At 41.0% G+C, this 26,355-nt stretch overlaps 1 protein-coding gene across 2 annotated transcripts in view; it reads left to right on the top strand.

Annotated features, from left to right (window-relative positions):
• Nucleotides 1-26,355, top strand: part of URB1 (URB1 ribosome biogenesis homolog) — a 58,302-nt gene that overhangs the window by 18,392 nt on the left and 13,555 nt on the right. For both annotated transcript variants that reach the window (XM_067299232.1, XM_067299238.1), the window contains 17 exons: nt 1,496-1,608; nt 2,762-2,881; nt 6,793-6,909; nt 7,574-7,712; nt 8,795-8,965; nt 10,240-10,436; nt 11,063-11,287; nt 11,848-12,027; nt 13,266-14,121; nt 16,129-16,330; nt 16,542-16,719; nt 17,942-18,000; nt 18,725-18,918; nt 20,311-20,421; nt 20,513-20,576; nt 22,880-23,051; nt 23,590-23,692. In XM_067299232.1, the coding sequence (XP_067155333.1) occupies nt 1,496-1,608; nt 2,762-2,881; nt 6,793-6,909; nt 7,574-7,712; nt 8,795-8,965; nt 10,240-10,436; nt 11,063-11,287; nt 11,848-12,027; nt 13,266-14,121; nt 16,129-16,330; nt 16,542-16,719; nt 17,942-18,000; nt 18,725-18,918; nt 20,311-20,421; nt 20,513-20,576; nt 22,880-23,051; nt 23,590-23,692 (3,201 nt within the window). The remainder of the gene's footprint in view (nt 1-1,495; nt 1,609-2,761; nt 2,882-6,792; nt 6,910-7,573; nt 7,713-8,794; nt 8,966-10,239; nt 10,437-11,062; nt 11,288-11,847; nt 12,028-13,265; nt 14,122-16,128; nt 16,331-16,541; nt 16,720-17,941; nt 18,001-18,724; nt 18,919-20,310; nt 20,422-20,512; nt 20,577-22,879; nt 23,052-23,589; nt 23,693-26,355) is intronic.

The following is a 26,355-nucleotide window of genomic DNA, read 5'->3' on the forward strand; positions in this document are numbered from 1 at the left end:
TTGGTCTCTGATGTCATGTTCACTTGGGGTATTCCTCTTTGTACAGCTAAAGTAAATGGAGACATTCTGTACCCATTTAATGCAGTAAGGATGGTGAGCCGCAATTTATGGGTTGTAGGCAAGATCTTCCAGTACTGCTTGTGGCTACAGCAAATACAACCATTTAAAATTGAGACTGGAGGAGAGAGCAAGATGTTGTTTGGGCAGTATTGCTGTCCGTGGGCCAGCAGAGCCTGTAAGCCACCAAACTAGAACAAGTGTCTTTGTTCTAGACAGGTCTGGGATGCATAAGAATGGGAGTTATGTAAATGCCTTAATTAAAGTCTGTTAGGGGAAAAAGAGTTTTTAAACAAACTCTGAATAAACAGTCTCATGCATAAGGTTTTTTCTCCCTCTGTCAAAGCATGTTTAGTTGGTTTGTATACTTGGTGACTAACAAAATCACATAACCTGTTTATCCTATTATTTCTGGTGTTGATCGGCTTTTTTTCTAAAATGGACAAAAGGCAGGACACCTCTTCACGAGACGAAAATCTCTTTGATGGTGTGTTTTATTACAGAATGAAATAGTGAAGTAGAATAGGATGGAAAAGAAAGTGTCATTCTCTCAAAAACTTAATAAAGCAAGCTTGGATATTAATTTTGATGAAAGGGGATATGGTAGAGTATGATGGTGTAAATCATGAAATTTCCTTCTTTCAGATGCCACTTTGAGAGTTCTGTCATTCCTTCCCCTCCCCCTGATCAGAACATACACTGCGATGGCAGCATATTTTTCTACTTTGTAGCAATGTGTGTTTAAACTGCTGGTACAATTTTATTGTTTTGATCTTACTGTTGTCTGAACTTTGGAGTGATGCTGCCTTTTTTTAAATTCATTGTTCTGTCTCTAATGTGGACCATAAAGATACTATACTGAGTACAAAAAGCACACTAACACCAAAGCTTTATACAGTTGTTCTCAGACTGCAGGTTGATTTTTTTGGAGCACACTGAGAGGGTCTCTGCATGGCTCTGTGACCTGTAAGATGGTTAATTCTGAGGCTATGCAATAGCAGTCATTGTAAGCAGATGGTAAAAGTGATGTGGGAAAAAATATAAGTGCTAAGTTCTGTTGCCTGTAACAAATTTTGTAATAGTGTAAGCATTAACATTTGTCATTGGATTAAATTCTAAGCTTTGGTCTCCAGTTTTATTCATCCTCTTCACTTCCTGTAGCAGACAACTTTTCAGGGTTGCTAATGTTGATAGAAGACTTTTGCATTCCCCTGCACCACTGATAGCTGGTGTCAGGGGCACGTGTTAGGCTCTCCTTGCTGAGGACTGGATTGCAGCCTTAGGTCAGCCAAAAATAGTAGTAGTGGGGGATCACATGACTTGAAAGTCTGTGAATTGCCCAATTGTCTCACACTGATGTTTTGAAACCTTATATGGTTTGTGTTCCTGACAATCTCAGGAAGAAATATCAGTTGATTATATTGCTTTCAAACCTCAGGTATCGTCACTGAAAAGGGCCTCCGAGAGGAGATCCCTCCTGTTCTGCAGTACCATATACTGAAGGTGGCCTTGGAACTGCCTGCAAATAAATTTGCCTGGTTCAGAGTACAGGTAAGAGTCTTCAAGGCAAGCTTGTGTTTCTTTGGCCTGTTGTCCTCACATCTTTACATCTGGCACTGAATGGTTTTAAGCTAGTCCCAATCCATATGCTTCAGCAGGAGACCCTTTTGTAATGCCAGTAGAAATTGTAGCCTTAACATTAGTGAAGAATCCTTTCTGAGCTGAAAAGCTTTTGCGCGAGGACAAAAATTTTGCCTTCCCTGAAGAGGACTGGGAAAAGTCTCTTCAGCTCTTCTTGTACTTGGAGAGGGGCAAGAGTGAGAACTTGCTGATTTCTGTTTGGTTGGAAAGCTTGAGATTACAAATCAAGGGAATGAGGGGAGTAGTTCCATCCATTCCCGGTGAAGAATCTGACATTTCTTAAGGATGTCTCTCCTCTCTCTAGTTACTATAACCTTCAGGGCTCCTGCTTTCTTCTTTACTACAGGCCCGTAAAAGAAAGCTGTAGAGAGCCTGCTGTAGATGTCTGGAGAAAGGAGTGGCATAGCTTTGGGGGAAAGCAGAGAGACCCGTGGGTTTGTGACAGTGACCCTGCCTGGTAGGAGGTTTTCTGTCCTATCAGTCAGCCATGAAGGAAAAGTGAGGAGAACTACTGAAGTATATTCTTGTGGCTTTGCCCTTTTTAGTATACACAGGTTTTAACAGAAGAGATAAAAGCCAAATCTGGCAGTGTTATTGAGAGTTAGACTTGTTAGGTATCAAGTGCAAATCACTGAGAAAAACAGGGGAAATGGCTTAAGGAGTGTCATTTGACATTTGGAAAGTGTTCGGCATCCCTGTGACCCTGTGACTTGCACTGTTTTCCTGTTTTTTGGGGATCAAATTCAGTCTCTTAAAGAAATACAAGAAGACAGGTCTATAAGATAGAATGGATGATTGTGAAGGAAGGTGGCTCTATCTTGCACCCTCAGGTTAGTTGGTATTTCTGCTATTCCTTACTTCTTCCACTTTCCAAATACTATTTTGCTCATCTTACTGGCTTACTGAATGCAAAAGTAGTATAAATCATCCCACTCATTTCTGGCCTTGGTATTTTGGGGCAGGTTTATAAAATAATATACTTTTGTTATATATTTGTCTCAATGCAGTATAATACTGTACAGTGTTACTGTTTCAGGGGAATTTTAATATATTGTCCTTTTAGGATGTCTCTGAGACAGAGAAGGTATCTGGTGAAAAATCGGTATTCTACTTACTGATGAAAATGTTTGTTACAAGTAACCGTTCTCATCTGAAAATATCAACCAAAAAACTGATCATCAAGGTAAGCTTTTGATCTGAAATACCAGGACGTTCACTATATTCCATTCATCTGAAATTTTAGTATTCTAAAAATTTCTGTTAAGCAGCAAGGAATCTGCCCTAGGAAAGGAAGCTGTGTGGCCAGGAAAGGAAGGTGTGTGGCCAGCAAAGTCTTTTTTCCCATTTTCTGTGATTGTTCTTGGGAACTGCTGTAAACTACCTACCTATTAGCTAAATACTCTGAAAATAAATACTGTCGACTGAATTTGCTGCAACAGTTGATGAAAAGGAACAGTGAGGAAAATACCTTTTTAATGATTGCCTATTTCTTAGGGTCAATTAAATGTTGTGATGCAGTAATAAACTGCTGTAGTTTGTGTTGATATTGATCGAGCAAAGATTAGTTTTGACTTTTTTTTTTTTTTAATCCTGATGTGTAATCTGTACTTTGTTGCCTTTTCCTTCCTAAAGCCTCATACATAGCTAGTTTGCTCTGCCCCTGCAAAATAGTCTAGTTTGGTTACAGTCTTAACTCTGAACAGGGAGTACCCTTGTCTTAAAAATCAGTTAAAATCTCCTTCTGTGCATTTAAATAACAGCTATTTGTCTTTTCAGAAGTGCTATTCAATTGCAATCTCATGAAGGGTGTAGTAGCCTTCAGTATCTTTTAAAACTGGGTGCCTTTTAGATACTTAAATATGGATAGAGACCTATATTAAAAACAAAACAAAAACAACCCCCCAAAGCTGTCCTACAAGTTTCTAAGCAACCTGACTCAGCAGGAACCAGGACGACTTTGTGCAGAGCCTTATAGTAATGGGAACATATGAATGTATTTCCACACAGCTTTCTGCATTTAATTTCTGCATGCAGTTCAATCATGGGATGCAGTTGTAATGCCCAGTCCATGAAACCAAAGTTACAGTGATTGAATTAGGTTTTAGTTGCACTTGATCCCTGGCACTAGGGTGTTTTGGAGACTGGAGAGTGACTGCTTTTCTCAGAGGAGCTCTATTTCTAGGCTTGTGCCGGAAATGGTGTAGTGGTTCTCTTCCTAGGTAGCGGCCTCCACTGCTGGGGAATGAGATTGTTAGAACATGGTTGATAAACCTGCAGCAGTTAAGGTGTGCCTCCAACCCAAAGACTTCACTTGCATTTTGTCCCCCACTCAGTGCAGGCACTTCCGTAGGAGTGAGATGCAGGAATCAGGTTCCCTTGTAGAGCTGGACCTTTGTCTTTTCCAAGGGTTTGTAGTGCTTTGGACCAGGCCACTCATATTTAGCAAGTATCATCACTTCTCTACTAGAGGGATGTGATACAAAATGGTGTGCAGCTCTAATGTCAGGGAATTACTGAACCTGCACCCACAGAGCTTACAAAGACCATGGATTTAGTGTCAAGCAGCGTTTGGGGCCCTGTGGGTTTTCTGCTGGGGCTGCTTTTAGCAGCTTTCATTGGCGAAGCTCCCGTCTGAAATTTGCAGCCCTTGACGAAGGCAGGGTGGCTTTGTCTTGCAGTAATGAATATCTCAATCAAAACCCGCCCAGTAGTTTTTCCAGTGTATTTGGATTCTTTTGCTGAGTGGAGACGTGGGCTGTCTGACTCATTCTTATTTCCTCTTTTACTTTCAGTCCATTACATTTTCTCTGAAGAGAAGACAGAAGCAGTGAAGTTAGGGCAGTTAAGTCAGTTCAGAAAGGCTGCTAAGAATAGATGTTAATGAGTGTGTTTTGCTTATTTTTCAACACAGTGCCATATAATTGAAAGGCATGTTTTCAGATTTCACACTGTGTTCCTGCCTATTTTCATGAGAGCTGCAAGTATATTTCTATTTTGAGACTCTGCCAAAAATAGTTAATTATTTAAAAATGAATCCTTTCTCTTTTTTTTTTCCCATTAAATGAATTGTCCTGTCAGATTCTTGTAAGCAGAGGTGTTATTTTTATAGCTGCTGATGGTGTACACAGAGTAGATGTTCAGCAAATGAACTGTGGTAACTTTTTCTGTATTTTGGATGTAGGGAGAAACAGGCACAGATTGATCCCATGTAACTTCAGGCATTTAACTTATGTGCCAGACTTAGGAGGCTAGTCAAGGTTTCTTCTGTTGATGAGAGAGGGCAGGCGGTTCTACCAAGGTATGCAGTTCAAATCATCTGTCAACTGGATTGCCCTTTGGACGGCAATTTCTCCTCCTCCTCCTCTCTCTTTCTCTCACAGAGGGAGTATGGGGTCACCAAGTTCCTAATTTAGATGCCTCAATTAAGAGCCTGAATTTAGATAGGATGAATGTGGGCAAAAATTTCTAAATGTGTTAATGCCTATCACTTCATGGTGGTAAAATTGTGTCCACCCCTCTACCCACGCTGTTCCCAAGTATGCCCATGATTCTCCCTGAATCTTGCCATGGTCAGAACCTACTATTTGTTTGTCTGTCTACCGGTCTGCCTTACTCTTTTAAGCAAAAGTAACCTCGTTTTGATTTAATTGAGCAGTGATTTTCCTTTTTATTGTATCAGTAGTGTTCAAAAATCCTCTACCAGCTGTTTTTGAGGGTTTAGTGTTTTTTCTTTCTTTTTGTTGCTATAGTGGCATGGTATGGTCATAAAGAAGTACAACCCTCTCAAAGTACTATAGCCTGCTTCGCTGAAATTATAAGAATAAGATTCATTAAGGTGGAGGGAGTGAGTGTCTTGTGTCAGGACAGCTCTGACCTCACTTGAGTTTGTTCTGACTGACTGCTGATGACCGAATGACTGTACTCAATTGGATCAAAAGTCCTTCTAGCTTTTTATTCTGGCTCTGACAGTGGTCATTGCCTTTGGTTATGCCTTTGGGGGGATGATCTTTTCCAATATATGAGACAACGCTGTAGTAGGCCCTGCTTCAGGAAGCATATCTGGTGTGTCAGGCCACATGCCAACAGGGTGGGGAGGGACCCTAATTCCAGTATAGCTGTACAAAGTAGGGCTTATTGCAGTCTGTGATCAGCAAGATAGATTAGCCCCTGGCTGTGGCACTGTCCTGCAGCCAGTTCTCTTCCTCTGCACCCCTGCACAGTAGGCTCTGAGCAATGAAGTGGCAGAGAGCACAGCAACCTCCAGATCCAATACATACTGACCCTGGCACGTGTTTAGGCCCAGTACCTGCATCCTGGGTGCTTGTAAAAGTCCCATATTCCAAATGCATGTGAATAAAAGTTCACAGGGAGATCATTAAAGTGCTTAGTATCCATTCAGGTGAATAGCTGTTGGCAGTGTACTTGAAAGGCTGCATACTGGATCCGTCCCATCCCTGCCATCGGTGTGAGGATGGGAACCAACTGGAGCTGTATTTGGTTGGTGCTGCAGATATCAGGTGAGAGGAGGGTAGGCTCTGAGAAGACAGGAGCAGAAAAAAGTTGCTCCCCGTTGTGAGAAAGTAAGCTGTGTTTTGCCTCTTACTTGTGTCATTCTTAAACCCCTGCCCTTCTTTGCCCCAAGCCTGCTAGCACTGCTTTTTGCCCTTTTCCTGCAAAGCCAGCGCGTGGCTGGCAGAGCTCAGCAAGATTCATTCATCACCTGTAACATGCTTATACCTCACCCCTCAGCTCTTTCTGAGAGAGTAGTAAGTAAAAGGGCCACGATGCAAATGCAAGGCCTTGATCCTAGTTATGCTGGAGCCAATTGGTGTAGGCTTGGGAGGCTGTTTTTTGTTTTTAAAAGTGCCTTACAGTGGTTTTAAAGACTTGTGTTCAGCTTGAGACTCTGTTGTGTGTTTAGAGTGGCTCTGGTGAGTGGGAACAAGGCCTTTTGAACTGAGCAGGGGTGCAAATGGCAGATATTTCTTTTCATTAATCTATTCCTTTTTTCTTTCTAAGAAGAATAAAACATTAAAGTTGCTATACAAAAGGATGTGTTCTCCCCCTCCCCCCTCCCTTTGCTTTTCTGGACAGGTTTTACATGACAGCGGAGTGTTTGAGTATACATGGAAGGAACTTTCAATTTGGTTGGAACACTTGGATAATACAAAAGAAGACAAAAAGGAAGCAGTGATTCAATTTTTGGAAAGGGTAACAACTGTTCAAATTAGCTGGATAAACAATGCCAAGAATAGCATTAATGGAAACTAATTACTTTGTTGCTATTGTTGAGAAACCTTTCAAAGAGCTGTGCATGAATCCTGAGAAAGGCAGTGATTGTTATTCTTTGTACAGAGTTGACATCTCTTTTTTCCTGGGTGAGAGGAGGGTGAAATGATTTGGGGGAAAATTAAATCCAGAAAGATAAATTGTTATTACAGCACTGTTGACATTAGGGCAAAGTGATGGGGGGATAGCTCTTACTTATCTCTGCTTTTCTTTATGTGATAATATCAGACAAAATTATCAGACTTAAGTAAATTGCAATCTTTTAAAGAAAAGTTGACATGTCCTGTTTACTTTTCAGAATGTTAAAAGCCCAGTGCTTCCCTTTGGTTGTGATTTCCCAGGGACTCTGTCTGTGGTAGCACTTTAGGTGTGAAATTGCAATGGGCATTTCTTTCTTGATCAGGTCCAGTATCTCATCTATAGCAGTAACCATAGACACATTCCTAGAGAAGCATATATGATTTGTCCTCTTAAAATTTTCCCAGACTTCAACTACTTTCAGCCCAGAGTCTTTCTTAACCAGATGTGGTTTCTGTGTACCTCATAAGCTGGGCACTTATGTTTATCTCTCAAACTTTGTTAACAGATTCTGCTGAAACTGGTGACGAATCCCTATCCATATACGGATAAAGCAGCAGACCTTGTTCAGGAGGCCAGTATGCTCCAAGTTAATATGTTTAAACAAGTCTCTGATAATGTCAGCATCCCCATCTCTCACATTGATGGTATGTGGTGATTCCCACAGAAACAGAGAATTTCAAGGCTTCATGCTAAATCTTCTCGCCCTAATTGGGCAAACTGCCAACTGTAACCATAGAAATCCTTCTTATATAAGGACTGTAGGATTCAGCCTTCTAACTGCATGTTTGGTATTGAAACCAAAGTCTGAATTGCAAAGTTATCTTGTTGCCCCAGAAAGTAATTTCTGATGCAGTTGTGCTGTTTTAGCAGTGTTTTAGATCTCTCTTCAGGATCCTGCATCATCAGTTTCTAACTAAAGTGAAATCTGTTGCATTTCCTCTCCCTGGAGCTGCTCATCCCCTTGTATCTATGAGCAAAGGGCTGGAGTGCCCGGGGAACCCTTTACTCCCAAGCAGGCAGCTGGAATTTTGCTCCTCCTGTTTTCAGGGACCAGTCCCAGCTCTACTGAAGGCAAAGTCAAAATATTGCAGATGTGGACACTTGGACAACTTACCATGTACTAGCTGTTTTGCTATAACAGTGCATGCATAGGATTTTGAATTACATAAATGTAAGATAAGCGAGGTAGCTTACCACTCAGTACCAGATGGATAAGTGGCCTTGGATTGACTGTATTACAGTGACTTAATGCCAGCCATGAAATACGTGGTAACTTTTTCATATGTTAAAGCTATCTTTGACTTCTTCAGGACCAAAATTTGGTTCTCTGGCCATACAGAGCTGGGAAGTTCTTCAAGGATTGCTCAGGCAATTCTCTTTATGGAGAAGTAGCTGCTTCATTCCTACTTCCCCATACATATTTCCTGTCACCATTATGCTCTTATGGCCCTTACCTGATGCCATCATGATAGCAGTAGGTGATACACCTTTTCCCTCACTTTTGTCAGTTGGACAGCAGTTTTGAAAGCCAGACCTTAAAGTTAAGCACACTGTAAGAGCAGTTGATTTTACAGTTGCATTTAGGAGCTAGGCAAACATGTCTTTCGTCCTGTTTCTGCTTCGGAGATTCAGAAGCTGCTTCATATTCCTTGAATGTTACACTCTGCCCTCCTTGGGTTTTTAGTTTGTCTGAATCCTCTACTTACATTTTTTTTTCACTTAATAGATGTCCTGGATATGGTGGATGTCCTAGTTGAGGGCAGCGATGGCTTAGATGAGGAAATTGGGTTCACTTTAAATGAAGACACTGTTATCCAAACATTTCCATTTAGTGCTGTTGTCCCTGCTGCATTAGAAGCCAGGAATAAATTGTTGCTTCAGACTGAAAATGAAACAGGTACAGATATTTGTGTTTCTATATATCATACTTGAGGGTGGAAGTTGGATCATTCTTACCTAGGGAGCTCTTCAGGACATTTTATTCTCTCCCATTCAAACAGAAGGAGGCATGGATTCAGAGTGTTCCCTGCCAAAGAGAATCATTAAAGTTTATGAGGTGCCTCTGTTCTTTTCTTGTGACCCTAGAGAAGCTCTCTTGTGGTTTCTGAAGTAGGAAGAGAGATGGAAATGAGGGCTCTCTGTAACTGCCACTTGACTCTGGGGAACTTGGTGGGAAAGCAAATTTGCCCAGGTCAGAACAAGAGAGCACACATTTCTCCATCAAGATGCAGGGAAATGGAGGAGGAAAATGACCCCCAGATGAGGCAAGGAACCACTCTGAGCACAGCACAGAGGGGCTGAGGACCAGTGCAGAGACAGTGACCTTGTATGGACAGCCCCAGCCTGGTGGCAGTTGCGCTTCAATAAAAGTGTTTAAGCACAGAATATGCAGATCATGAGGAGTTTTCAACAGCTGTGCTTAGTAAACAATAGGCAGCTCTCCTGTTGAGATCAGTTAGTAGGGAGAGAGGATTGGACTGCTGAATATGTAGGAAACAGATGAGTTTTCCAAAGAAAATTTCCACTTCAGAGATGAACTTCAGGGATAAATGTTGCCAGGCTCTGGCCATCTGCTTGAGAAAAGGATCTAGTGGAGTGAAGAGTCATGGGGGCAGCTGTTGGCCTCAGAGCAGGATTCTCTCTGTTTTGCCGACCCTGGAGCTCCTCTCCAAGTCCTGTGTATATTTGGCTGTTGAGTAGCTCCTGGGGCAGGCCTTTCACAGTTTTGAAAGGCAAATCCTCCATATTTAACCAGTGTGTGTTAACTTCGGTATGTTCTCCTCAGTATGGATCAGATCAGACTAGCTCTTTTATGCTGCTGGGCTAGGGTCACTGGTCAAAATACAGATGAGTATAGCATAACACAGTTAAGGCAGAGTTTGTTTTAAGCCTGTTTTGAAGGAAGAGGCCAACCTAAGCATGTATACTACAGTGAGATGATTATGTACTTCACCAAGGACTACTGTATGGAGGTTTTTTTTCAGGCATTTCAGTGACTTAGGAGCATTTGTCTAGCTTGTTGCACACTTTTTAATTCATTTCAATAGTTTTAAAGTTAGTGATATTTAAACACTGTTGCCCAGGCCTTAGGAGAGAGGGTGGTCTTAGTGTGTGTGCTTATGCAGATTGCTTCTACCAACAGAGGACTCATTTTTGGTTTTGCTTTTCTAGGAGCGCACATCGTAGAATATCTTGTTGCTGTTTTCACTGACCTCCTACACTCTCAGAGAGATCCCCTCTCTCTCTGCTTGATGTTCCAGCTCTATGATAAAGATCTGCAGTCCCTGAAAGTTTCTAAGTATCCTCAGCTCTACCAGTTTAACCGATACTATAATCTCTGGATACCCCAGCAAACTCAGGAACCTGTGGTAAGGAATGCTTGAAGTCACTTGAATGCTTGAGTTGGAACTATTAAAAACACAGTGTATGAAGGTTGCATTTCTGTCAGGAAGTACATTTAGATTAGGCTAAATCTTTGTTGCTTTGTGATCACAGTAGGGGACATGAATTTGCTGAAGGCCTTTTCTTTAACGACATGAGAAATATCTGTGGTTGGGAAGTGAAGTCAGGACTCAAGGATCCTAGGCCATCACCCCAAAAACAGCACCCTTGTTGTTCCCTGTTAGGCACAGTGGGGCATGATGTAGGAGTGCTGCCCCTTTCCTCTAGCCAGAGGAGCCTAGTTTATGCTGGTTGGAGTTCTCCTAGGCATGGGTTGGAAATGCCAGGACAATTTGTGCTGGGCTTGCTGTGCTTTGGTGTTAACCAGGCAGTGACCATGTGCAGATTCCCCACGGGGCGCCTTTGACTAGCTCTGTGATTATGGGCTTGCACGCATGTGCTCCTGGAGTAGAAATGAGCATCAGTCCAGGATTTTGCATGTGTATACAGGACAGAACTCACTTCATAACATGGGTGGCTGCAAAAGCTTTTGAATAATACTCTTAAATACTCTTAAACTTATTTTCTCCTGTGTTCTTTCAATTTTAAACAGTTTAAACGATGCAAAGAGTTATGCAAAGAACCTGCTGTGACCCTGGATTCTGTATTTACCACTTTGCTGAAGAAAGCCTATGAGAGAGGAAGCAATACCTTACTGGAAGATGACATCCAGGCAAAATTGAGAGACTTGGCTTCCCAGCTCCCACCTGAACAGTTTTTGCTAGGAGTAAAGCATGTGTTGCTGTACCTGAAATCCACAGTGGAGAACTTTGGCAGTGTAAGAGTGATGTTTTGATGATTTTGTGGGCTTTTTGTTTTATTTTTATGCAGCAAGTACAAGTGACTTGGCTATTAAAACTTAGGGATCCTGTTCTGCAGCTTTTTCACATGCTCAGCTTTCACTGAGGCTATAGAGCACCTGCAAAACTCCACCTAATTTGTAAACAGATATCTGTCCTTCTGACTGCTGAAGAGTCTTTGATTTACTTTCTGTGGATTGCCTTTACTGATTTGTACGTGATGTGTAGTGCAAATAAACTCCAGATATTAATCCAGCTCTCCAGTCTCCATAAGAAGCCTTTCTGGAGAGTGATATTTGTCGGTCTGTGTTATACAAGAAGTCACGCTATAGATGAACATGCATAAAAATCTGTAAATGTTTGCTTGACATCTTGAGACTTTTCTTAAAATCAGGTTTCTACTGTGAAGATGGGTTCCTTCTCCAAGAAAGGTTATATTCTAGGAAGCTCTTAATTAGTTCTTGTAACTGTTGCATGATTATCTTTCTATCCCTCTCCTCTTCTTTTCTCAACTTCCAAGGTGTCTGTATTTTCACAGCTTAGTAAAACTTGTGGTCCTCGCCTTCTCCATCTCTATATGGACCTGCTGAGCAGCTTGTTGTGCCAGGGTAATCAGATGGAGTTGGATAATCGGCTGAAACAAGAAGAGGTTCAGACTGAATCAGATCTCTTTATGGACGTGGAAGCTCTGATTACAGTGGAGTCTGCAAATGACAAGGTACAAAATCCCTTAATATACAGACGAGAATCTCATGCGTTAGTAAACTTTGGTTTATTCTCTGGGGAAAATATCTATGAGTTTTGCTGAAGCATTTACTAAAGCAAACAGTTTTAGAGATGAATGATTTCTGAGCACAAATTATGTTGATGTTTTATTTTCACTGATCACTAAGGCATGAAGCTGGCTTATTGTTCTCACTGAAACACAATAGAGTGTGACAGAAAGCAAAGGAACTAGCAGAGAATTTCAGGGATTTCAGTTAGGATTGCAGTGCATTTGTCATGTGCTTACTGTGAAGGGGCTTGAATAGGATTTTACTGCTTTGTAGAAGCATTGCTACAGGTTTTGCCAAGGTGTCAGAAGGGCTGGGGAGGTGAAGGGATATACACTGTATATTTCACAGAGGTCTATTGAATGGAAACAGATTTATGCAGAGAGATGCTCTCTCTGGGAGAGGATGACCCATGAATTCTGAGCATGTGGTCCAGCAGTTATGAAACTACTCCATGGAGGTGTGACCAAGCTGCAGCATGCACAGTCTCATCCCTGAGCTGTAATATAGTCAAGACAAGCCACGCCAGAGGTCATTCACTTTTGGAGAAAAAACTCTGTTTCCCAAACCCTGTAAAAAGCCTGGTTATCCAAATTATGCACTTGGAGGAGTGGATCTTTACCCTTTTTCATCTGTTTTGTGGGGTTGTGAAGATTAAAATGGAACTGTATTGATGAATCTCAGAACATACAGTTTTCCCCTGGAAATGGGCTTAGACATGTGGTAAATGCTTAAAGTCCTGTCATATGACTGCAATGCATACAGCAGTGTTGTGAGGAAATGTAACTTGGAGCTGGCATCGCAGCAAAACTGTGCCTCAGTCATTTTGCTATTTGGTTTGTGTTCCTATGAATGAACAAAAGGAGAAAATGGTTTGCGTTATTCCAGAAATCTATCAGTGTGACTTACATTTCAAGGAATAATTATGAGATGTTGCTTAATGTTGGTAGAAGTGTGAATTATTTTCTGTAACAGAATGAAGGCATGCCTCTCACATCATAAATGTTGGAATAACTGCAATTATGTGCTTGTAATTTATTAATAACTTTATCCTCTGACCAGTTAATAGACAATTTCATGTCCATGAATTGTAATAAACATGTTGTGGAATATGGGTAAATGAATGATTTCTTCCAAACTAAAATTACCCGTTCAGTGATATTGTTACGACCGTTTGTTACAGACGCTAGAAGATGCGCTCATGTTGATTTTCAAACATCCTACTTTGGAGAGCTGGTTCTTGGCTTTAGAACAATGTTCTCTTCCTCAGCACAGTTTAAACCCTGTGACTGTGAAGCTCCTCTCATCTCACCTCAATTCTGGGGTGCTCCAGCTGCTGAAAACGGGTGCCCCAATGTTGCAGAGCATGGGTCGCATGCATGTATTATCAAAATATTTTGAAGCTATCATGAGAAGTATCTTGCAAGAGCTACAGACTGTGGGGAAGGAAGGAAATCAGGTCTCTCCCAAGAAGTCTCACCAACTGGAGGCTCTGCAGGAGTTGCATGTGTACATGGCTGCAGCTCAGCTAAAAGAGATCACTTTAACTATGCTGCGACTTCCAGAGACAAGCTTGACTACTCAGAAATCTGAAAAATCTGCTAAAAAAGGGAAACAGTTGAGCTTCTATGCACAGATTTTGGTACAGCTCCTCAGAGAGAGCTACCAAAGGCAGCCTCGAAGAGGAGAACTACTGCTATCCACAGAGCATATTAAAGCTTTGGGAATATTGATGTCAGCATCAGCCAGCAAAGATTTGGAGAAAGTCTTTCTTGAGGCTCTCCAAAGAGAGCCAGTATTCACGCATGCAGTCGATGTAGAGGTGCACATTCACTGCCTTACCCAGGGGTCAGAAACCTCCCTTGCCATTGTGGCCATGCTGATAAAACACTGTAGGACTCACCTGCTACAGTTTGAGCTGTGGTGTCTAAGCTGTGCCACTGAAAAGTACCTCAGGAAAAACATGGAGAGCTTTCTTCCACTCGTGAATGTATATTTGCAATACAGAGAGCAGTATGATCTCACCCGGCCTTCCGCAGGTAAAGCCGCAACTGATCCATATTCATGATTAAATATTATTTAGAGGGACTTTTTAAGAGGTATTTTTGCTACTGTGCTTCAGATAAAATGACTTACCTAGCAAAGTATGTCAGGGAATGTTACTGGCCTAATATCTTCAATTCGTCACTAGGCTAAATCTTAAGAGATACTAATAGATTTGAGGTCATATGATGTTTTAGATGCGCAAATGTTTTGTAAACCTATGATGCTAGACACAATACTCTGTAATCATAATTTTTTTCTATTTTATACAAGTACTGGATTTCTCTACTTCTTAAAATCACAAGACACGTGTAATTCTGTTGCCTAAAAATCTGTTGTGTGCCCATGTGAGTCAAGGAGGAGAAACTGGAAGGCGTTAAACAGTTTTTTAAATCTGTTGGAATGTTAGTGAAATGAATCGTAAATATGAACTGATTATTCTGCACGGTGCTGTCTGCTGCTGTTACAAATATGTATATATTTCTACTTCTCATGTAAATACCAATAGTAAACAATTTGAAAACAAGCATTTTCTGCTAGACTTTAGAAGTACCATTTAAGATATTACTACTACCATAACATGACCTACAGCCTTATGCTCTTGATTAGCAGCTTTCTGAACCAGTGGACCACAGTCAAGCCAGAAAAAATTGTTAGTCTCCTGGACCCTCTTACCAATTTTTTTAATTGTTACTTTTTAATGTGGTTCTATGATCAGCTTATGCCTGCTTCCCCCTCACCCAGTCATTGAGTGAGAAATGAGCCAGAGTGTGAAATGCTATTTCTGTTGTCAGAGGTCAGGCCAAATTCTCCATTTAAGCTCTTCTGGCCTTAAAATCCTGGATCCCTCTGTGCAATAAGTAGATCTGATAAGAGTTGGCTTTCTGACTTCTAATGACTATTTTTTAAGTATCTCTGCAGCATAAAAGTTATAAGATTGCAATGAAGTTTGGCTGTTTGACTGAAGTGAGGTGCCCTACTGGTTGCTGTTGCCCAGTTCTCTCTCTCTCTCTTTTTTTTTTTTAAGCCCTTATTTAATACTTAGCACATCTAAAAATCTGTCCTCATACTTATCTATTCAATTTAGTATAGGAGGTAGAAACTTTATTTCTCGGGCATACATAGAATACTTTGTGGTGAGTGGAATGCCATAGCCATCTGGTTTTGCAGACTGCCGTCCTTAACTCTTACAAGTGTAAGAGTCCAAAACTTTCTTCTAAAATAAATCTCCAAATATAACTTGCTGCAGTAATGCCTTCCTAAGCCAGCATATAGTCCAAAACTCTCCAAACCAACAGCGGCTTTAAATTGACAAGGGTGTTAAATTTTCTGCCAACCAAACTATGAGCTAGGATTCAGCTGAACAGAATCACTTTGCTTTCGTTTCTCTTCTTGCATAGAAATATGAATAGCAACAGTAACAGGTGCACTGTAGCTCCTGGTGGGGAAGTGAGCTCTATCTGGGAGGAATCCAAGTAGTGAAGAGATCTCATCAGGACACCAGAAAGGGGAGGATGGGTAGGGAACTAACCTTTCCTCCAGCACCTAATTCACACCAGTGGTTTCAAGCTTGAACACTAGAAGATTAAACTGCTAGCTTTTTGCTAACTGACTTGATTTGTCAGGTACCTCTTAGTTGTCTGTTGTGAGAGAATTTCCTCTGAGTCCAGGGTTAGAGCACTGGTAAGGATTTCATCCTTCCTGATATGCAAGGGCAGGGCTTCTTATCAGGAAGCTGTCCCTCTTTCAAAGGTCTGCATTGTTTGTCCATGTCTAATCATTTCAACTGTGTGGCAAACTGGTGTCTAGTGTAAATGCTAAATGCTTCCTACTGGTGTTACATAGCAATACAGTGTGCTTTTCTGTGTAGCAAATTAGCAACTATTCTATATAATTTCCTAGAACCTAAGTAATCTGGGGTTTGATGAGAAGATTTTTGTAATTATATGTGTTTTGCTTAACAGTTGATGGTGAAACCTATGCCCCCTGCTCTCTCCTAACAGTTGTCTCAGGTGTTATACCTGTCTTGAGAAAAGCTCTGTGGAAAGAGCTTTCCAGCATAGCTCTAGCCACAGAAGCATCACATGAGATCACAGTGAAGTTGCAAGTTCTTTCGAAGTTATTGCCATCTCCAGAAAGCAAATGGCTGCGAAACCTTATTGACCAGCTTCCTGCTGCTCTTGAGAAAGCAGAAAATCCTGAGAGGTAGGCAAATCCAGTTGCCATGTTCTGCATCAGAATTTGTCATAAATAGAAAAAACAGTCTGTCCCATAAAGCATTGAGATAGGTATGCATACATACAAATACCTTGAAATGGTAATACCTTCTTTTGAGGTTCTGTCACTTTAAGCTTGGCAGCAGAACAGCTTTAGGATACAAAAAGCATGTTTTAACATCAACAAAAACTTTCTGCAGTTGGACTGTGGCAGATGCCATATCTAGAGTGCTTGAAAACTCTGAAGAGCTACATTCTTGGAGGAAACGCCTGTTGTCAGCCTGCATGAAGGGATTAATTGTCATGTACAGCAGCAGTAAAGATGAGAGCAAGCAAGATGCAGAGAGATCCATGCTGTTGAAGCTAGAAGAATTGTTGGTGAGACTTTTTGTTGCCAGCATTCAGAGCTGTGACTGTTCGAATGTTTGCTATTGTATTCTTGTATTTCTATCCTGTGTAAATACAGTTTGGAGTTTATTTTTTATTTTACGGATAATGGCTTCTGTGGCTTTTAATCACTGTTACAGAATTAACTTAACCTTGGAGGTCCTTTATAAGAAGCAGTTTTGAGCTGTTTTTGAGACTGGCTTTAGGCTAGCAATTGCCTTTGAAAATCAGAGTTTGAGGTGTTCAGAAGTTAAAAATCAGAGCTTGCTGATGGATTTGGGGAAAAAAAAAAGGTAGACTTCTGACAAGGCCCACCTACCATGCCCTGTGAAGTCAGTGGCAGAAATCCAGTTGACTTTGATCATAAAGAACACACACCTGATTGTTCCCTTTGTACCACTGTTTTTGTTTGTTTGTTTGTTTGTTTTTTGGGGCAGGGGTATTGTAAGTTGGTTAGGGTAGATAGATCTCTGTCATAAGACCTGAAATGAAAGACTCTGCAGGCAGTGAACACCTTTGACCTCTTGCTGGCTTCTGCTGACACTCCCTCAAAGGACCTGACTGATTGCGCAGGAGTAGAGTCTTGCGAGAGCCGAGGGGCTGTCTGCTAGTGTTAATCCTGATCGCATCTGCAGGCCTGACTGGGTTAGCACCTGCTGTTATTGGGAGTTCTGGCATGTGCAGCTGTCATCCTTCTTAAAGCTACATGTTTACTGTGATCTAAAGCATTCCAAGGAAGAGCAGTTTTAGTAAAGAACATGTACATCCAGCTTGCCTGGTACCATGTGTTTTCCACATGCAGATGTCGTTTAGCTGAAGCACACTATAGGTAAATGGAAAACCGTCTAGTATCTGAGTAGCAGTCTTTTGCTTTGACTTACAAACAGTTCATTCCTTTCACAGTCTGGGAGTATGAAAAGTTTCAAAATTCTGGAGTTTTTTTGGTTCCTAGAGACCAACTTGCTTTTTAATTGCATAGAGCCTATTTGCTCCCTCGTTCCTGGGACTGACAAAACAAGACTTGCGACTGCATCTGCATCAGGATGCAGGACTGTTGTAGCTTTTTTCCTGTTATCCTTTAATCCTCCCACCTGAGTGCTTGGCTTGCATGTTATAGGCATGTGTGTGTTGAACAGAAAGTGCTGGTCTTGATGATCTGTGGAAGCTTTGTGCACTACATGTAAACATTTGTTTTTATTCACTCCATGCACAGCACTTTGTTGAAGAAGTGGACCCAGATGACTGGTACAGCCTTGTGAAGACAGGACTCAAGTAAGTAATTTTGAGATGCACCAAAGGTGCTGTGGGAGGTACAGTTCTGTACGCTTGGCCTGGTCCCATGGTAGAGGGACTGGAAACACTCTGTCTCCCTTGAATTTACTCAGATTTGAGAATGCTCCTTGCTTCTCAGGATGACATCCACTGGCTTCACTGGAGCCTGCATCTGTACAGCTGCAGGCAGATTTCAATTTTGTGTTCCAGTTAGCATAGCTAGCATACTGGATGGCTGGACCAGCTGCTACTTGACTGCTATAGAGAGGCTTTATGCTCATGTAACTCTTTACTTTTTATTTAAGGTACTTCTTAAATACAGTTCATGTGAAATCAGAGTCAGATCTTTGACCTTTAAATCTGAATCATTTAAACAAGGTGAATCAAATGAAGTGGTAGTTCAGGATAAATCTTAGCTTCTGTGGAAGTAAAAGTGTTAATCTGGAGGCAAAATTCTAACCCTTTATTAAGCTCGGTGCAGCTACAAGTGTGACTGTGTGTTGTTTCTTGTTTGTTTTGATAATTAAGATATCAGTATTGCATAAAAAGAACTAAATCAAAAAGACTAAGAGGAGGAGGTGCGTGTGTGTTCTTTTTTTTTATTGTTATTGGTTTGGTTTTGCTAAGTTTACTTTCCTTGTAAAGTTCTAATTTCTTAAACAATTTTTTAAGCAGCTTTCTTTTTGGTTGGGGTCTGACTTTTCTGTCATCCTTGCTTCTAAAGGTACCGTTACAGAGATGAAGCATTTTTGAAAGCCCTGTATATTGCTATTCAGTTATTGTACAAGAAAAAATCCTTGCTTAGTCAGAGATTAGTCAAGCTCTCCAAACTTCACATGATGGTCACGCAGCACTCTCTATTTTTGTCAACTATGCTGAGGTCAAGAGAAGAAGACGACACAAACATCCGGACAAGAGGTATCTTTTTTTTTTTTTTCTTTTTTCTTCTCCTTAACTATATAGTAATCTTGTCCTTCTCAGTATTATATTCTATCCATCCAGTAACCTATCCACCTACCTATATTTGCAGAGCTATTAATTCCAGAATATTATCATTTAGTTTCAGATTGTGCCTCTACTTGAATTCAAATATTGCATTCATTTTTGGCTGCCTGTTTTGACACTTAGGTCTTCTAAAAATACTAATAAGCTTTTTTTTTTTTAAAAAAAAAAAAAAAACTACTGAAATCTTAATTCTTTTGGTTTCAGTAAGGCCAGTAGTGTAAGATCACTGAAGTGCATACAGCTTCTACTGGAACTCTCATGACAAAGTTTTAAAACTGATTTTAAAATAGGTTGACATAGAAGATTTTGAATTGATTTTTGCAAGCTCTATCTAAAATGTTATTTTAAACCATGTGTATTTGATAGTGTAACCCTTCATGAGAAATATCCTTCCATGAGTAATATAAACGAGCCTTAGTCTATTGTAAGATAAGTTTTGTTTCTTTGTCTATGCCAACTTAAATACAATCTGACCTTGGACCAGTCATTTAACCTATTGTACACCTCAGTTTTTCTCTCTGTAAAGTGCTTTGAGATTCTGTATTTGAAGAAGCTGTATAAGAAAATGAGAGGAGATTGTCAGTGCAGCATGTTGATAACAAATTTTGAGTATATCAGTGCGCAACATGTAAACAATCTTTAAGGTTTTGAATCACCTGAAAAGAGCAAAAATCTCTTGTGAGAAAATTTACAGAAATTAAAAATAAGTAATAGATTTTGCTGTGTACTGCCATTTGAATGCGTTTCTATCGAGCAAGAAGATGGATTCTTTGGGGCTGAGTTCTGTAATTCAGAAACTTGGTATCAATAGTACATTCATTCAGGCTGTTGTCTTTTTGATCTGTTTTGTTTTGACATGTGATATATTGCGGTAAAGAATGGAGGAGGGAAAAAACTTGCCTTTTTAGGTACTGGGAGTAAAGAGATCTGGATTCAGTTCTTGAGTCTTCCACAAACATCCTGTTTGTCCTTGAGCAACCCGGTCACTTGATTTTCTTTCTCAGTTAGTTATAAAATAAAGGCTTTAACTTCTTCAGAAAAGTTGTTCCAGTTGAATTAACTGCATCATATTGATCCTTTAGTATCGTCAGGGAAATGTTTTGTGGTATTTATCTTATAAAAGTAGATCTTGATCTAAAATGTTATGTACTGTATTCAGTAGTGTATATAGTGAATATATATGTGTTTCTGTGTGTATATATATATAGGGAGAGGGAGGGAGAGAGTATGTGTGCCTGTGTATGTTTACACATACTATCTAACTGAGAGAGCAACAAAGCAAAACCTACGTTTTTTTTATTTCAGAAGCCTTGGTGGATATACTGCTGACAATTGTGAAACTCTATCCCTCTGTTTGTGAGAGCAATCACCTTGCTGTGTTGCTGGGGGCCTATGGGGCTACGCTGAGTGTTGTAGGTAAGTGTGTCAACCTGGGAAGGGTATTCCTACCAGATCTGTTTTTCAGCTTCACAGGTGACTGACTTTTGGGTTTCATTTTGTTTTTTAGATCAGAAGATATTACTGCTGCTTCAGTTATATGAGAAGAATAATCAAAGTCTTATAAATTCCAGGTAAACTGATCACCTTCCTGTGTTTGACCTCTTATATGCAAAAAAGCAGTCTCACAATTTACATTTTCTCAGGGTCTTATTTTTAACTGAGATAAACACTGAGCATGGTCAAGCCCAGAGATGGATGTTTCTTTTTTTTTGTCCTGTGGGCAGATAAAACATGATACTTAATGTATTGCTCGAACTTTTTGACAAAGGGGTCAATGTTGAGGGTAGCTGTGGGTTGAGTGAGGGACCTTCTCATTTCAGGAGTCACCTGCTCTCCATAGTCGGCAGTAAAAACCCTCTCTGGCATTTTAATCACGGGTAAAGGCCAAAGCACAGGTTAGCTGTAGGACTCCTTCCCCTTCTCCATTCCCTTGGGATACAGGATTCCCTACGCAGTACAGTCCTTGCCCTCTTCAGTGCTCTTGCCCTGTACACATTATGTTCTGCTCTGGTGCTTTGCTGGAGAGAAGAAGAACACACCAGTAGTTGAGGGAAATATAACCTCTTGCATCAACATGTGTACAGTTAGATTTGGGGAACTAATGTGGTACCAGCACCTCATCTCTCACTAGGCCAGACCGCAGCTCTCCTTACTGGACTGCCTTCCCACATACCTACATGCTTCACTGTCGCGGTCCGCGGGAGTGACGGGAAAGAATCATACGCACTCACAGAATGCAGATTCAATTCCAACTTTATTCAGCAATTTGCCCACCTTATAGGTGCAGGCATGCGGCGCCTTGACCCTTGATTGGTGGTTCATACAGATTATGTCACAGGTAGCCAATCATTGCACCGATCACGCACGCAGCGGTCATGCCTTGTACCTTGCTACTTATTTAGCAAAACTGTCTAGCCCTAAACCTTGGTTCCCACTGGCTTCTGCTAGTTTATCTGTACTTTCTCAGGATGTATCATTTCCAGCTGCACCAGTGTCCTTGGTGGACTACTTCAAAGCACGTAGCAGTGGCTATAGCCTGAGGCCTAAGGCTTCAGCAAATTTAGCCTCTAATGCTAAGCAAGTTGTGCTAAGCAATTAATCCTAAACAGTGTTAGTTCCATACTCTATATCTCATATAGATTATTGTTCTGAAGCACCGCAAGGGCCCCAACACTTCACAAAAAAGGCCCAAGTCTTGGATAAGAAGATCAGGTGCTTTTCAGGCCCTGCGCCCAAGCAGTTCACAGGGAAATCTGTTGCGAACAATTAGTTCTTACAGAGACTGATGGTTTTGCTCTGCCATGCTCAAATCTATTTTTCTGTTTTTGAAGTATGGGCATAAATATTAATAGAAGTGCAAGAGTACTGGCTCAGGCAGTTGGAGCAGGGCTGGACTCTAGATTAAGAATCTGTTTTTCTCTAATGGCTTTGTCTGAGAATATAGGTAATCCTTGCAGTCTGTGGTAGGGAACAGTAAGTGAAGATCCTTGTTATCAAGGAGTCAAAGTGGCTTTCAGAAGCAATGACTCTGGTGCTAGCTGCATCCTGCATGAATCTTCACTGAAAGTGTTTGCAAATGCTAGTGAATTATGTGAGGAGAGACTGGCTTCAGATGTAACTAGGGCCCAAAACCCTTCTAGCCTTTTTAAAAGAGAAACAATTTCATACTGTAGACTGAAGTGAATTGGTAGCTGGACACTTAGCTAGACTTGGTCCCAGCACTGGAGTTCAATTTGAGTGAATGTAGAGCACATTCAGGAAACGGACTGTGTGTGCAGGCTAGCAGAACCAACCTGTGTTCAGGTTCTGAGCCTTCAGGTTCTGAGTAACAAGAAGCCTAACACCATCCCTCCAGCTGCCTCGCTGACAGTGAGGCATGTTGCTGGCAGTACCCCATAGTAAATGACAATATCAATAGCACTTTAAGCCCAATAGCAAAATAATGTTTTTTAAGATGTAACTCAGAGGAGGAGATTGAGGAGTTTTGTTTTACTGAAGCATTTTGATGCTGGCTTGAAATATCAGTTGCATTTGAGACATCTTTGTTCAAGTCTCGATCGCTGTCTCTTCATGCAGCTGCTGTCATACTTACCACATTTATAGCTTAAAAAGGCCGCCTTCTGAGAAGGTAAGTTCTGACTTGGATTAATGAAGTTGGAAATAGTTAATGAGACACCCTCAGACTGAATTTGAAAAGCTTTTGGATAGATGAGAAAGGTGTTGCCAGGGAAACGAGTTCTAGTTTCAAGTTCCCACAGGATAATAAGTACAAGTGAAGAGAAAATTTAAATACTAATTTATATCCCTTGTAATTGCTTTTTGCTCTGTGCTAACAGTCTATTGACTAATGGCTTTCCTTTTAACAATGTTTAAGGATCTTGCTATGGGGTCCAGCAGCTGTGGAGCATCACAAGACTTGCAAGAGTCTGGGGAAGTCACTATGGCAGCAGCCAAGCATGGAGGAGATTCTGTGTCTGCTAGATCGAGAAAAGATGATGAAGACTATTCTGTCTTTCCCTCAGCATCGCCATCTTCTGTCATCCGAGGTGCTTTGTTTCAGACTGTTGATTTATTCTCCTTCTGATGTAAAAAAAACTGCCTTTCGCTTTGGTCATTTATTTCTTTTATTAGTGTAATATATTGCACTTTGTTTACATTGGGAGAGAAATGAAAAAAATACTTATTTATTTTTCAAATGAGTTGCAATATACAGGCCACATCTTGTCTGCAGATGTGACTGTGCAGCACCACCAAGATTGACATGTATAACTGAGACCAGAATTTGACTTTTATACAGTTGTTAAATTAGACTGTCCAAGGATTGGCTGGCAATGGGCACTTTAATTTAGTCTTTCATGCAGTTCGCTAATATGTGTTTGTATCAGTTCATGCTGGTCAGGGAAAATAGTTTCGCAATGCTGATGATAAAAGCCAAATTTAGCCTCAAGCATGCCTTGCTCTGTTATATTTTGTAAGGTTTAATGTCAGCTGCTGTATAATGGAATGAGGTAGTTGGGGCAGTTTGAAATGAGCCTGGAAATCATTGTTGTTCCTTACAAAGTCCTTGTTTGGATTCGGCTTCAGGAGGAGCAAGAGTCACTGTACAGAGATAAAAGTGTCAAGAGTCTCGATGACTTCTATGATCCTTGTTTTCTACTGCAGCTCTTCAGTGAATTGACAAGACCAGGTAAAGCGAATGCTCCTCTTTCACATTTTGTGTCATTTTACTCTGTTGTGGGAGCTGCATGGCTCCGATTGTAGCTGTTATCCTCAGTCTAAGAATTAATACTACAAAGAAATAATGAGCCTGGCTTTGGAGAGAAGAAATTCACACTTCATTTAACCACCTACTGCATTGCATTGTAGTTTTCAGAATGACTTAAAAATATGTAGGCTTAACTGGCATTAAAGTCATTTTTTAAAGCACTTTTGCAAATAGCGCAATGTTTCTAGTGAGACTTTGGTACTGGGAGCAATGTAGCAGTAGAGGGTGGAGCAGTAGAGCTACCAACCCACTCTTATCTGGAAGACTAGGTGTTCCCACATAGCTCTTTTAAATGTAGTGGGTTAACCCTGTGTAGATGAAGTGCTGTGCTTAAGATGAGGAGAGATTCTTAAACTGGAACTGTAAACAGCTTGGAAGAGACAGAAAGTAGGCAAATATTGATGTTCTTCAATCTATTGAATATTATTCTATATAGCACAAAAAACCAGCACAACACAATTATAAAATAGCAAAAGAGTAATCAGCAGAGAATATTCCCCACTGGAGGGTTATATTTTCTCTGGTGAAGGTGTAGAGAGCTGTGTCCTGCGTCAGCTATGGTGTCACATCAACATGATGAGTGAAACAGTCACTGGAGGGTTGGTACCTACTTCTGGTACACACAGTACCGCACCAGCAGTTGATAGGACTGCTGTGGTCTGGGGCTGCTTTGTGCCCAGGTGGCTGAGTTTTGGGGAGCAATAACCAGCTCCTGCCATGTTCTCAATGGGAGTTGGCCAGAGATAGGGCAGGGTGGTGAATGTGCCCTGCAGTGTTCAGGGAAGTCTCTGGGCATAAAATGGAAGCCACCATTACTGGGGAAGGGTGAGGTGGTTTATTGACGAGTAAATTTCTGGAGAGCTGTTGGTTTCTGTGACGGACCCTGTCACTGAACTGACTGAGCATCTGACCTGTTTTAGGCTGTGGGTTAGCTTCTGCCACACACATCAGTAAACTTCCCTTGAGAGAAGGGAGCAAAGGGGTTGATAACGCCCAGAAATTTGGGTGAATAAGGTCAAAAAAAAGCAAAGGAATGGTGTGCCTGCACATGTAACAGCCGATCACCACCACTTGTGCTGCTGAGCCTTGCCATCATTAAGAATATGTGTTCTGCAAGTCAGGCTAGCTTGCCAGCAGCTCACTTGCTAAGGATGTGGTGGCCCTACCTGCTTGAAGGGAAACATTGGCCAGCTCATTTTCTATCAGAGATGCTTGGGGTTGTCATGTCATGAATATGCCTGTGCTCAGAATCAGTGGAAAGTGATGAGATCTACACAGTGCTGAAAACTACCTGCCCAGCCTTTTCTTGTTTGACATGACCCTTTTTCACATGTGCATCCCTGCTGTATTTCACATGTACAGTCTCTTTAGATAGCACTTAAAGATCAAACTGAGACATGTATCATGAGGAATTTTCTAGCCAGTTCCCTCCATATGTTGATCATAGTTAGCCACTGTGTTGTTACAGCTGGATTTTGCTTTCCATAATAATAACATCACAAGCAATTGGCAGGCTGGTAACTGTCTTTCAGTGGAATCACACTTTCAGTCCTTCTTTGTTCACCTAAGCTGTTATAGTACAGAACTTGTTTTGTGTGTCTTAGCCTATTTTTAGCTGTAGTTGCAAGCTGCTCTGTGTAATTTTGACAGCAAGAAAAAGAACTGTTAAATAATACAAAAATAACAGTTTAAAAATAAACTTTTAGTTTACTGAGAAAGGTACCGGAACTGTTTGGTGTCTTGCAGTAGGACTGATCTTAGATGATCCAGTTATGCTCGGTCTTTGGGACTGTTATTGATGAAGAGCATGGACAGATAGTGTCTTTTGAGCCTAGATTTAATAGTAGAAAAAGCACTGTTGTCATGTGCCTGCCATCACCCACCATCTGGAGGTCACTGCCTCATCTGGCAATAGTGATTAGGTGACTGTTGGTCAGCTTTGGCAGTTGCGTAGTCGGTCAGCAAGGGTTTGCACCGGGCTGGCTGCTTGTGTGCTGGCAGGGCTGAGGGAGCTCTTGCACACTATGTTGTTGCTGAGCTGTGGAGGCGCTGGCTATCCCAGCACAGGCCAAGTCACAAACTGGGAAGGGGTGAAGTAGGTCCCTAAACTGTTCCACAGTGAGTGAGAGTCTGTATCCTAAGGTGGGCATTTTTAAAGGGCCCAAGTGATTTATCAGTTCAAATCCCATGGTACTCCTAAACCATGTCAGCTGCTTTTGGAACTCCCAATTCTTCTTTTCTTTATTTGCTCTTTGTACTGGTTGTACAGTGTCCTGTGCACAGATGTTACATAACTGATGAATTTATAAACATAGACTTATTACACAGTGCTTCATGCTCCCTGGGTAAAAAGTAAGTCTGGTGTTGGACAGATAGCGAGTTCTGTCTAACTTTAGCTCTGATAAGCATCTTGTGGAAAGCTTTTCCATCATGATTCTCAAGATTCTTTAAACAAACCATACGTCAAACATAAAGTTAACATTTTTTTTTTAAATAATAGCTTGTTATTTTATGTTAGTTGCTGAACACATTCTCCAAGGTCAGCTGGATGGAAAATATTTCCATTACTTGTTTTCAGTGAAAGA

The sequence above is a fragment of the Apteryx mantelli genome, chromosome 1 (assembly GCF_036417845.1).
Source record: "Apteryx mantelli isolate bAptMan1 chromosome 1, bAptMan1.hap1, whole genome shotgun sequence".
NCBI classification, from domain to species: Eukaryota; Metazoa; Chordata; class Aves; order Apterygiformes; family Apterygidae; genus Apteryx; species Apteryx mantelli.